At 60.6% G+C, this 12,188-nt stretch overlaps 1 protein-coding gene across 1 annotated transcript; it reads left to right on the forward strand.

The window, feature by feature from the left end:
• The first annotated feature begins 1,282 nt into the window (after positions 1-1,282).
• LOC138064890 (maestro heat-like repeat-containing protein family member 7) lies at positions 1,283-10,453 on the forward strand. Its single transcript, XM_068929155.1, has 15 exons — positions 1,283-1,373; positions 1,795-1,975; positions 2,417-2,526; positions 3,059-3,208; positions 3,414-3,568; positions 3,980-4,127; positions 4,741-4,928; positions 5,017-5,154; positions 5,683-5,797; positions 6,266-6,403; positions 6,902-7,078; positions 7,714-7,869; positions 8,164-8,265; positions 8,626-8,728; positions 9,319-10,453. The coding sequence occupies exons 2-15, from the start codon at positions 1,858-1,860 to the stop codon at positions 9,483-9,485; spliced, it is 1,965 nt and encodes a 654-aa protein (XP_068785256.1). The 5' UTR covers positions 1,283-1,373; positions 1,795-1,857; the 3' UTR covers positions 9,486-10,453.
• Positions 10,454-12,188: the final 1,735 nt, after the last annotated feature.

The following is a 12,188-nucleotide window of genomic DNA, read 5'->3' on the forward strand; positions in this document are numbered from 1 at the left end:
CTCCAAGAGAAGACATGGAGACCGTGGACATGTCCCTCTACTCCAAGGTAGGCGCTGGGTGAGCTACAGGGAGCCCGCCAGCCCCTCTGGGCTTGCCCCTGGCTCCGCTGTGCTGAGAGGTGACTGTCAGCTCCAAGGCTGGGCAGGATCTCAGCTTTGTTTTCCCACCCTCCTGCCTTCATGCCCTTCCCGTGGGCTGGGCCATGGGCAGTGCCCAGGGGCTGGTCCGTGCACAGCAGGTCTCCTGCCCTGAGGCCTCTCGTTGGCCCGTGCAGGGCAGCGGGTGTCCTCGCTGGGCAGCAGGGGTTCAACTGAGTCTGCTGTGGGTCAGAGGCAGTGGGGAAGGAATGCCACAGCCCCCTGTCCTCCTTGCAGACCCTCGATGCCATGGACAACATGTTGGAGGTGCTGGTGCTCAAGTCGGCCACTTCCAGCCTCCTGGAGCTGCAGAAGATCTTGCAGGTGTGGCATTTGCAAAGAGTGGGCTGCATTGGGCCTGTTCCTCAGCCCAGAGGGAAGTGACACCCTCGAGTGGACATTCCCCCCCCCGAGTGCCATGTACAGGCAGCACGCTGCAGGCAGGGGGCGTTTCTCGCTTGGGTGAGCGGAGGTTCCCCACTGGGCTCTTCTGTGAGCCCAGTGTCCCCTGGCTACAGCCCAAGTCCCTTCCCACCCCAAACATCCTCCAGGCTCTTGGGAACACCTTGCCCCCATGAGCACTCCTGGGCCACCTCTGCCCCCAAAGCTCTCCTTGCACCAAAGCAGTGGGAGGAATGTCACCCTTCTTCTCTAGGCACTGCACTGATGGCAGCTGGTGCTGCTGTCCCCCCGCCTCCGCGTGCCTTGTGCTTTCCTTGCCAGATCGGAATGGGGCAGAGACCCACTGGGAGCTGCCCGTCCTGCAAGGGGAGCCGAGCCTGGAAGCTTGGTTCTTCTGCCATGCCAGGAGGCCGGAGGCCAGGCTGCCCACTGCAGACCCCTAGGGAAGGTGTGGCCTGAAAGGCCTGCCATCCTGAAGAGGGCACCCGGGGCCATGTGCATGGCCAGGAGCAGAGGCTGGGAGGGGGCTTGGGTGTGGCTGGCTGCCTGAGGGCAAGGTGGGCCTTGCAGGCTGGGGCCTGTAGGGGCAGGAAGGCCATTCCAGGCTTGGCTCTAGCTCCGAGGAAGCCTTGGTGCACTGTAGGACTGCAGGCAGGCGCTTAGCAGAGCTGCTTCTGCTGGAGTGGGCGTCAGCTCCCCGGGCAGAGCAGTAGCCTTTCTCCTTGCAGATGCTGCTGCCCTTCACCAAGACGGAGAGAGCAGCTGTGCGTGAGAGGGCCGTGGGGAGGATTGGGAGGCTGAGCAAGTTGCTGGCCAACTATTCCTCGCTGGAGGTAAGGAGCCAAGCACCGTGCAGCCCCCGCTTTGGCCCTTTGCAGCAGCCCAGAGCACAGTGCAGCTCAGGGGGTCCCTCGGAGGGAAGCGTGGGCACAGGTTAAGGCACTGAGCAAGGCTCTGCCCTGAAGCAAAGCTCTTTGGCCCTCTCTCCATGGGCTTTTCTCTGCAGTCCCTTTGTCGCAGGAGCCAGCTGTGCCCCCAGCCCTGTGCAGGGGAGCAGTGCGCGCGGAGCATGATGTGAGCCGCAGCCTGGCAGTGCTGCCTTTGCTGGGCTGCTGCTTTGGGAGGCAAGGCCTGCAGGGCCCTCGAGAGCTTTGGCTCCGCTGGGATCCATGCCTGGGCAGAGTCTTGGCTTCAGGGCTTTGGTGGCGACTGCCTCCCGTCAGCCCTTCTACCTGTCCCACCCGCCTTGCCCAGGTGTGGCACCCCTTTGGAGGAGTGGATGAGAGCCCTGCCTGCTATGGGAAGATCCCCGTGCCGATGCTGGGACAGCTGGTGGGCTGTCTCATCCTTTGCTGTGCTTACGAGGACGCGGAGACCAAGGGCGGGGCCTTGGATGCTCTTCATTGCCTCTTCAGATTCGTCGTGCAGCGAAAACGTAAGAGAAGCTGTGCTGGGCTGTGTGCTTCTGCACGCGGCCACGCTGGCAAGGCCGGGGAAGGCATCGCACTGCCTCGGCCCCTCTGCTCAGTGAGGCAAAGGAGCAGGAGGCGCGGCTGATGTAGGAGCAGGGGAGCGGGCTGTTAGTACCTGTCCTGGATACCACTGGCCTGGAAAACGCTCAGCAGCCCCTGCTCAGAGGCTACGGCTTGTGTCGGGCTTCGCACCGGAAAGCCCGTGAGGCTTTTGGTACCCTTTGAAGCAGTTGCCCTTCTCTGCCCTGGAATGGGCCCCGACCCTCCCTGGGAATCCTGCTCCCCATCCATTCCTGGCATGCCCTTTGTCTCTGCCAGGCTGGTTTCTCTCTGACGCCATGAGTCTGCCACCTGCAGCTCTGCATGACTCCTGCTGACCGCTGTGTCTTTCTGCTGCTGTTCAGGCCGGGCGATGCTGCAGGATGATCCAGAGTATGTGGAGCCCCAGAAGGAGAGGGAAGCCGACAATGAGCTCTGCCTTTCGTGGACGAGCAACATGAGCGTGATCATGAGGGTGAGGAGCACTTCCCTTGCTGGGACTGTTGGCCATGGGGTCCTGAGGAGACGTGGATGAGCAAAGGGATGCCTAACGAGTGGGGCTGAGGGGGCCTTGGGGTTGATGCAGAGGTGGTGGTGGAGAAGGAAGCAGCTCTGAGTGGCACCTAGAGTACTGGTTGCTGCCTGGTAGCAGCCCTGCTCTCACTGCTGTGTCTCCCGCTGTCCCTGAGCGGGGGGACTAGCCAGAGGCTTGGCTCCAAGAGTCCCAGCAGCAGCTGCAGCCTGCTGGCCACCGGCAAGCTAGGGTTGCCTGCAGAGCCAGTGCACTGTGAGCCTGCTCCCGAGCATCCTGCCTTGCCCTGGTGGCCCTCTGGCCACATGCCCCATGCTGCTGCTACCCAGCACAGCGCGTGCTCCTGGCTCTCCTGGGCCACGGTGCCAGCACTGCCCCGCACCTCTCTCCAGAGCCACATCCGCTGCTTAGCTAAGCAGCAGTAGTGCGGCACGCAGCGTGACATTTCTTCTCTCCTGGGTCCTTTCTGCCCCAGCTGTTTGTGAAAAACCTGCAGCCTTCCGAAAGGACAGACGTCATTGTCACAGCCATCGAGGGCATGAGGAACTGCAGCACCTACAATACGGAGGTGGCTTCCCACATGCTGACCATGTTCCTGCTGGACGCTTTCTCTGTGCTGGAAGATGTAAGGAGCCTGGGGCTGGCGTGCATGGGGCTCGACCCTCTGGGGCGCTGTTTCCCCGCCGAGAGCCAGTGTTCTTGGGCAGCGGAGCCCCTTGGAAGGCAGCAAGGAGCGGTGGGAGTGGTGGAGAGGGAAGGAGAAGTGAGTGGGAGCTGGGGTATTGGCTGCTCTCTGGGAGCAGCCTCACCGTCCGCCTTGTGTCTTCCAGGTGCCACGCATCATAAGGTGCCTCTACAGGAACGTCAAGTATGTGAGGGAGCTGTCGGCCCGGGTCACCCTAAACAAGACCCTTTGCCAGCTGGCCTGCTTGGAGCCCAGCGAGGTGACCGTGAGCCTGCTGTACTGCTCGCCACTGTGCAACAGGTATGGGGCCCGTCAGCCTGGACGGGCTCCAGTGGCTCATTGGCCATGGGGAGAAGGGCCCAAAGAGGGCCAGAGGCAAGCAGATGGCCAGCACACGGCTGAGGGGCAGGGCCCTGTGTCTCGCCCACCGTTTCCCAGCCCTGGTGCCTCAAGCAGGCCTTGAGGAGCCAGAGCTGAGCAAGTGTCCCTGCCTTGAGCCGCAGAGCGCAGCGGCTCTGCACGCTCCCTGCCGCGCAAGGGGCTTCAGCTTGGTCATGTGCTGCCTGCCTGGGCAGGACCCTCTTGGGGCTGCCAGGGAGGAGGGGGTGGGCAGGGGCAGGGCTGGCACACAGCTGGGGACCTCCAGGGCTGGCCCAGGCTACGGTGCTGCGGCCAAGGAAGTGCCACTGACAAGGCGCTCTGGGCCTGCAGCACTGCCGTGAGCATGTGGAAGGTGCTGATGGATAAGCCGATGCTTGCGCCGGACATGCTGCGGGAGCTGCTGAGCTTGCTGGAGGAGCGGCCACTGCGCAAGCAGTCCAGCTCCGACAGGGACAACAACTGCATCCTTCCGCTGGCCGTGAGTTAGGGGACGAGGCCTCCCGTGCCCCCAGGCTGGTGCCTGCCTCCCTGGGCCCCCTCCCCCTCTCCGCTGCCCGTGTGCCCCCAAGCAGGGACCTCTCCTGGGCCCATGGCTACAACATGGCCAGCGCCAGGCCTCCGACTGTGCCAGCACACAGGGCTGCCAAGTGCTGCCTGGCCTCTCTGCACACCAACAGCCAGGCTGGCCATGCCCAGGAAATCTCCATCCGACGCTGTCCCTGCATCCGCCGACCTCGCTCAGCAGGCTGGAAAGCCAGGGTCGGGTTGGGGGCAAGGTGAGGGGCAGGAGTAGGGCTCCTGAAAAACCTGGGCAGGCAGCACGGCCTGGGACAGGGAGCCTGGCCGAGCGTGCACGCTACACGAAGCCTGCCGAGGTGATGGTCATGCTGAGGCAGGAAGGCTCACTGTGTACAACCAGGAGCTGAGGCCCAAGAGCCTGCGGGCGCTGGCCCTGGTCAGGCAGCCAGGCTGAGGCCTCCACCTGCATTTCCCATGCTCCAAGGCTGTGCTCGAGCCTCCCACCTGGAGGGCTGTGGAAGCATGCCGGGGACTGCTCGGGAGTGAGAGGTGTGACTGGGTGTTTTCTGCAGGCAACGAGGGCACTGTGTGAGATCATCCGGGAGCCCGTCTGCCCAGAGGCGGTGAAGGCGTTTTTCCCCCAGCTCTTCCTGGCGCTGCTCTTGCAGATGGTCTTCACAGCAGAGTTCAGCCACCAGGAAGCAAATATCTTCTTGAGGGAATGCCAACGGGATGAGTCCCGTCCCACCAGCCACGTCAGGTGCTCGATCCCGCTCGCCCTGTCTCTGCACTGCACCTGGAGGCAGGGCCAGGCTGCCAGTGTGACCTGGGCTTTGCTCTGCATGCAGGTGCGCCGTGCAGGCCATGAAAAGTCTGCTGCGCTGCGCCCACTATGAGACCGTAGCCGTGGCTGTTGAGAGGAAGGGCGGCTGGGACCTATTTCTGCATGCGGACACCTCCCAGAAGGGAGTGGTGGTGCTGGCCAGGTAGAGCCCTTTCCGGCCTGCTCTGGCCCAGCACCTCTTCCCTGGCTGTGGGGTGTGCCACCCCATGTGCTTCTTGGTGGGGCAGGGGGAACGCCACTTCTCCAAGAAAGAGGCTGCAGCCTCAGCCCTTGTGGCAAGGGCTCGCCCAGCAGAAGGGCCCTGGGAGCTGCCATGCTGCCCAGCTTGGAGAGCTGCTGGGGGAGCAGGTGGTGTTAGGAGCTGTGGGAGAGGGTCATGTGCAGGAGAACCTGGGGAGGGCCCAGGGGCACAGGAATCCAAAGCGGGCAGGAGAGGGGATGTGTGGGCAGGCCATGCCGCCTGGGCAGGAAGGCTGTTTCTCCGGTCTCCCACCAAAAGGAACGTAATGATGCCTGACGCTGACTTTCTAATGGCAAGGTGTGGTAGGGCAAGAGCAGTGCTCCATGAGCAAATGCCGCTGGCTGCAGGAGCTGCGTGCCAAGCAGAGCGATGCCAGAGGAGGTTTGCCTGCTCGGCTGAGGCCCAACACTGCCTTCTTGCCTCTGACAGAGCAATGAGGGGGGCTGCCAGTCACCTGCGTCGCTGGATCTTCCGCCAGCTGGCAAGGCTGCTGAGGAGGGAGGACCAGTTTCATCAGCTGCCCGTCATGGCTTTCTTTGTCGAGGTGGGCCTCATGGCAAGCAGTGCCTCTCTGGAGGGGCCTCTAAATGCTGTGCTCGCTTGTGCACATGCGTGTGGGGTGATGCTGGTGAATGGAGCTGGGGCAATGCATACGCTCCTGTTAGTAGCCCCGGCCTTGGCTCGTTTCTGCTGGGCGACCACTCGTAAGCACTTGTATTTCGTGCCTGCTTTGTGGCAGCTCTCTGTGTTCAATTGCTCCTCCAAGGGATGAGAACAAGAGGCTGCGGAGGGTTCAGGGGACGGGAGGAGGAGGCGAGCAGTGTGTGCAGTGTGCCGTGAGGCGCAGGGCTGGGAGCAGGGCCCAGGGGTGTCTGCACAATGCCTGCTGTGTTTGGGCTGAGCTTTGTGAGGGCCTGGTGCCCTTGCCGTGGATGGTGGGTGGGACGGAGAGCTGCACGCTGCGGGCAGTGCTGCCGGCTGTGCCAGTCTTTCAGTGCTGTGCCCATTTCAGCTGCTGGAATGCCCTGACCTTGCCGACATGGATGAGGAGGTCCTGCCACTCGTCCAGGGTTATGCGCAGAGTGAGAGCCTGGAGATGCGCAGACTGGCGTTCAGAGGCCTCGTGGCCCTGTTGAATAGACCCAAGATGGTGAGGAGGGGGGCAGGCGGGTGAAGCCATGCTGGCAGCCTGGGGCTTGACAGGAGACACTGGGTCAGAGAGTGGCTTGGACTTGGCTGGCAATCCGGAGGTGTGGTAGCTGCTCCCAAGTCTCCGCTGCCCCATTCATCTGCCCCGAGTGTCATGCCAGGCCCTTGGCCGTGCTGCACAAGGAGAAAGGCACCAGTGCCCAGCGGGAAGATCTGGGAGAGGGACAATGAGCACAGGGCCGGGCTAAGGCAGCCAGGTGCTCCTGGGCCTTGAGGCAGCAGCTTTGCTCCCTACAGAGGCCAGTGCATGCTGAGGGCCCCCTTGGAGATCTGTGCCCTGCACTGCAGCCTCTGTGCCCAAGGCCTGCGTGTGTGCAGAGCCCTGGCCCTGGCCACTGAGCCCTAATGGGAAAAGAGCAGGCAGAGCACTTTTGGGCGGGCGGTGGGGGGGGGGGGTCTGGCCTTGCTTCCCACAAAGAAAGTTGTGTGTTTCCCACAGAAAAGGAGAATGCAGAGCCTGCTCCCAGACAGCATGGAGTGGCTGCAGGATGCTTGCAGGGAAGTGCGTGTGGGAAGCCTGATGCTGCTGAGAAACATCCTCAGCTACCTGGAACAGAAGGGCTCCAACCCGATTGTTCTGCAGCTGGCCGAGAAGCTTCTGCCTCGCTTTGATGACGTAAGGCTGATGGGAGAGCCGGGGCTCTGCTGGTGTGTCCGGGGGGTCCGTATGCGTGGTCTGGGTGCTGTGTGCCCCTCTGCATACGTGCCTGTTGGCACGTCCCCGCACAGGCCCTGCTGTATGTCAGGAAACCTTTTGCCCTGTGGTTCTCAGCCCATGCCCTGTGCTGGCCTTGGTGTCCAGGGCTGTGGGAGTAGAGCAAACCAGCCCCCTGTCTGCTCTCGGCTGCTGCGTCTCGTGCTTGACTGCGTGCGGCGCTTGCCGTGGCCTGGGGCAGCGATGAGCAGAGAGGTAGGAGCAGGCTAGAGAGCGAGGGAGAGGCCGTGCCGCGGGGCTGTCCCTTTCTGTCCTCTTGTTGTGTGCGGGGGCCCTGATGGAGGCCTCGGGAAATCCAAGAAGCTCCCTCCAGAGGGAGCGGGAGACAGAGCCCAGGGAGGCTTGTCGTGCTGCTGCCGACAACCCTCATTGTCCAGGCTGCCTCAGCAGAGGCTTGTCCTCAGCTCCGACCTCTGGCCGGGCTGGGGGACAGTTGTGCCCGGAGAGGACGAGGCCTTGCAACGGCAAACGCTCTTGTCGGGCCCCGTTCCTGGAGTCGTTGCTGAGGCCTCCCCTCCTCTCCTCCCTGCCTGCAGGAAGACAGCAGAGTGCGAGAGCTCTCCATGCTCCTCTTCAAAGACCTGCTGGAGATTGTGGTGGGGAAGAACAAACGGAACCTGAAGCAGCATGCACAGAGGAGCCTGGTGCCGCTCTTCCTCCACATGAGTGACAAGGTGCAGAGAGTGGCCCAGGTAGGGAGCAGTGTTTTGGGGAAGCAATGCTGACATGCCGTGGGTGGAGGTGAGCAGCAAGGCAAGGGCTGCTGCCAAGTGTGCCTTGGAACGCATGGCAGCATGAGGTGCAGCTTCCTGTGTGCCGAAGGACAAGGCAGAGCTGCCTCTGCCTTCAGGGAGGGCCAGACCTAGTGGCACGCTGCGTCGTGCCATTTGGGGCTGGGAAAGGCTGGGAGCCTTGCCAAGACGAGGGGGACCCAGGGTGTCCTGCCGTGGCTGCGGTGGCATCTCCTGGTCTCTGTTGCTCTGCAGGCCTCTCAGGAAGCCCTGGTGAGCGCTGCACAGTTCCTCAAGTGGGAGGAGCTCAAGCAGCTGGCCAGAAGAGCGGAGACGTGGAAGATCGGGGAGTGCGTGGTAAGGACGTGGCCAAAGCCCCCGGGGCCGCGGCGGGATGAGGCCTGCCGCCATGGCCAGTGGGCAGGGTGCACAGCTGTGCCCCTCACGCACTGCTGCAGCCCAGAGCCCTCTACTCTAAGTGCCCGCTGGGGTGCTGAAGGGGCCCCTGGCCTGGCTGGGCCTTGGCAGAAGCATGGCGGGGATCTCAGCACCCGCAGGCCCCGCTCTGCCCTCTGCTCCCTCTGAACCTGTCTACCAGCCAGCTTCTAGCTGGGAGGCGTGGACAGGAAGGAAGAGGAGGCCGGAGCTGGGAGGAGGGACAGGCCTGGCCTTCTGGGGAGGCTCGGTGCCAACCCCCTGTCCTTGTGCTGTCTGCAGCTGCTGAGGGACAGGAGCAGAGCGGAGCAACACCTGCGCCAGAGCCTGCCATACCTGGAGAACCCGGACGCATCCTTGCGGGAGGCAGCTGTGAGGTTCATTGGTGAGCCACAAGCCCAGGGCCATGCCTGCCCACCCAGACGGGCACACAGGAGGGTCTTCAGTCCCTCCCACCGTCCCTGGGTCCTGCACCGTGGGGACGGGGCTGGGGCCAGCCTTGCCCAAGGGGAGCAGGCTGCATGGCCAAGCTGGCAAGGCCAGATGGGAGCTGTGCTGCTGGGGGCTTGCTGGGGAGTATGAGGGGTGAGCGGAGGTGTTTGCCTAGGGCTCATCGGGCAGCAAGTGAAGAAGCGGAGGAAGGAGAAGGTGCAGGAGCTGTGCACTGGTGAGTGAGAGCAGCGCTGTGTCAGGCAGCCCTGGCAGGGAGGAGGGAGGAGGCTGGGAAGTGAGCTGCAGTTCACTGGCCTGCCCCAGGTGAGGAAGGCTCTGTGTCCCTATGTGGGGGAGAGCAGGGGGTATTTGGGGCGCATCTGGGGCTTGGCCGACCTGCAAGTGCCAGCTGATCCATTTGTCCTACCTGCTGCCTCCTCCGCATGGGAAGAGCTGAGTGGGGCTGGCCCTGCCTGGGGGGGGATTCCTGGGATCTCTGCAAAGGTGGGAGTCTGTTCTCAGCTCGGTGCCTTTCTCTCGCAGCCCTCCAGCCCCTGGAAAATGATGCGGAACCTTTAGTCCGTTGCCTGGTGTCACAGACCATCATGAACCTGAGGGTGCCAAGGAGAACATCAAGATTCCACCTCGGAGCACTGTGTCCCTGGCTCCCGAGAGCGTGGGCGAGGTGGCACCCTCCCGCCAGGACGTGACTCTGTTTGAGCAGAGCTGACGCAGCTGTGCCAATGCCATGGTGCTGCACACCACGGACACACGCAAGTGTGCTGGAAGGTCTGGCTCATTGCTGGCATCTCCCGCAGCCCCAGGACAGCTCGACTCCTCAAGCACAGCCCCTGTTGTGCTACCGCTTCATGGCTTTGTTGGGCTTCCCGCAAAGATACAGCCCCGTTTCCTCAGCCGGAGTGAGTGTTCTTTTTTTAGGGAGCCAAAGGCAAGGGGCAAAACTTGCTGCCTGCATGAATCTGGCTTGTCCTGGGGGGGACGGGGTGTCCACTCGTTCCAATATGCCAGGCCAGCGTAGAGCGGCCTGACACACTTTGGTTTTGCTGCAAAGCGTCAACTGCTCTGCTGGCCCACAATAGCCAAGGGAAAGGGGGAGAAAAGCTTTGGCCTCCCCTGCCCTCTCCAGTCACCCCAGGGCAAGAGCAGGCCCCTGCTGTCTTCAGGGCTTGCATCTCAGGTGGAAGGGCAGAGCTGGGGTATGACATGCAGTTCTGTTTCTATCGCCACTGCCTACCCTGCGCATGCAGGCCTCAAGGCCGAACCGTCCATGAACTCCAGAATCATTGCTGAGCATGTAACGGCCAAACCCATTAAAAGCAGCTAATAAAGATACACAGCTGGCTCATGGGGCTAAAAAGTAGACTGCAGGGGACAAGATGGGATGCACCTGGGTTGGGGTTGACCTCGGAGGAGATAAGGGACTGTGGGAAACAAGGACGTGGCAACCAGTGTGGGCTGAAGGCCAAGACCAACCAGAAGGAGAGTAAAGAAGACTCAGTAAAGAAGATTGGGGGAGACCTTCCCTGGCAGGTGGGAAATAAAACTGTAAAGGGTCTAATTAGGCCAGAATTCCTTTGTTCAAGGTCCCTCCCTGGAGGCACCCAGCTCCAGCAGTTACTATGCTGCACCATCATTTAAAGAAATAAAATTTTGCTGCTAGATGTGCGTGAGGCTCTGCTTCTTGGAAACCTAGGATCAAAGTGTTTGCACAGCACTTTGGCACCCCAGATGGCAGTGTAGCCAACCACCATTGGACCCTCTTGGCTCCAAACATCCAAATTTAGAAAAGGAAGAGGAAAAAAAGGAGAAAAAAGCCGTTACAGTCAAATCGATCCCTAGCTAGTTAGCTGTCCCTTTATGTCAGGATGATTGTCCATCTTACAATTAATGTGGGGGTTAACCCAAGGAAGGATCCTTCGATTCTAAGAAATGTGCTCTGCTACAGCTTATATTGGAAGATGAAAAGCCTCACTGAATGGATTATTGGTATGTGTGGGATAATTGGATGTGGGACCGGCGAGATCCAAGGAGGACAAACGGCACCCTCTGTAAAACTACTCTTGCTGCAGCAGATATAGGTGTCCCAAATAACGCCCCAGGAGCTACTGCTCCGCCTTACACTCCTCCGGTGGTGCCTCCTGAAGATCTGTCTATCTGTCCCTCTCCTCCTCTTACTCAGACTTCCCCTCCTCCCGTGGCAGGACTCCATCCTATGGTTGCTAATGTTTTACCTAATGCAGCAGCATTACAACCGAGTGCAGCGGTTGGGGGAGCTAACCCCCCTCACGTGGTACTGCATGTATTTACTGGCCAACCCTGGAGTCCGAGTGATTGAGCATTGTGGGCAAGCAAAATGCCCAGGTTGAGGGAGGATGCGGAAAGGAGCGCTCAGCTGTTTTCTAATATATATGCACTGGGTATAATCCAAACTGGCGGGATACCCAAGTACTCTTGAGAGAGTTGTTCTGACCAAACTGGCGGGATACCCAAGTACTCTTGAGAGAGTTGTTCTGACCAAACGAGCGAGATGATAAAATAGTTAATAAAGAGGCAAAGTTTGTACAACAGACTGGGGGAAACACAAATCGTTAGCCAGCAAACGATCCAAATTGGGATTACAATAACGCAGGGGACAGAGTCGCTTGCCAGACAGGACTCCGGAACTCGGTAGAAGCTATTAGAGCATGTAGCAAACTAGGAGTGGATTGGACTAGAGTGCAGGAGCGTAGACAGAGCTTGGACAAAGAGGCCAGGGATTTTGGGGGACGACTAGGGCAAGCCTTGTTGAACTATGGGGGAAGGACTTTCCAGAATTGGAATGATGCACTAGCCATTAGTGTCTTTGTCCATCAGGCCGCTCCGGATAGCCCAAAAGAGTTGAAGGAGCACATGCCAGGGTGGCAAGGAGAAACTTCACAAAGGATTTTAAGCGTGGCAGTATTGGTCTATGACGGGAGAGAGGAGAAACAGCAAGGGAAGCAAGCAAAGGAACGGAAGAAGGAAAACCAAGAAGAGGCTAATCTCTTAGCAGCAGCTTCAGGACGGAACTTGCAAATTAGAGGAAGGGGTAGAGGAAGAGACAGAGGAGGCCGAGGAAGGCTAGGGCAATGCCAAGGGCAAGGACGAGAAGGGGACAGGAGAAGACGGGGAGACAGTGAGGGACCGGAATGTTATTTCTGTGGCAATGTAGGACGTATGCAGAGAGAATGTCCCCTTTGTCCAAGAAGGCCCCCAGGAGTAAGGAGCCCCCAGGGAAGCGGATCAGCTTGGGAGGGTGGACAGTATTCACAATGACTAGAGACAGGGGAATCCAGAAACTCTGAGGAGAGAGAAATGTTTAGCATATTGTGTACATCTTCGAGATGCTGTCTCTTAGGGAGATACCTGCTTTT

This window comes from Struthio camelus, unplaced genomic scaffold (genome assembly GCF_040807025.1).
Source record: "Struthio camelus isolate bStrCam1 unplaced genomic scaffold, bStrCam1.hap1 HAP1_SCAFFOLD_33, whole genome shotgun sequence".
Classification (NCBI taxonomy): domain Eukaryota; kingdom Metazoa; phylum Chordata; class Aves; order Struthioniformes; family Struthionidae; genus Struthio; species Struthio camelus.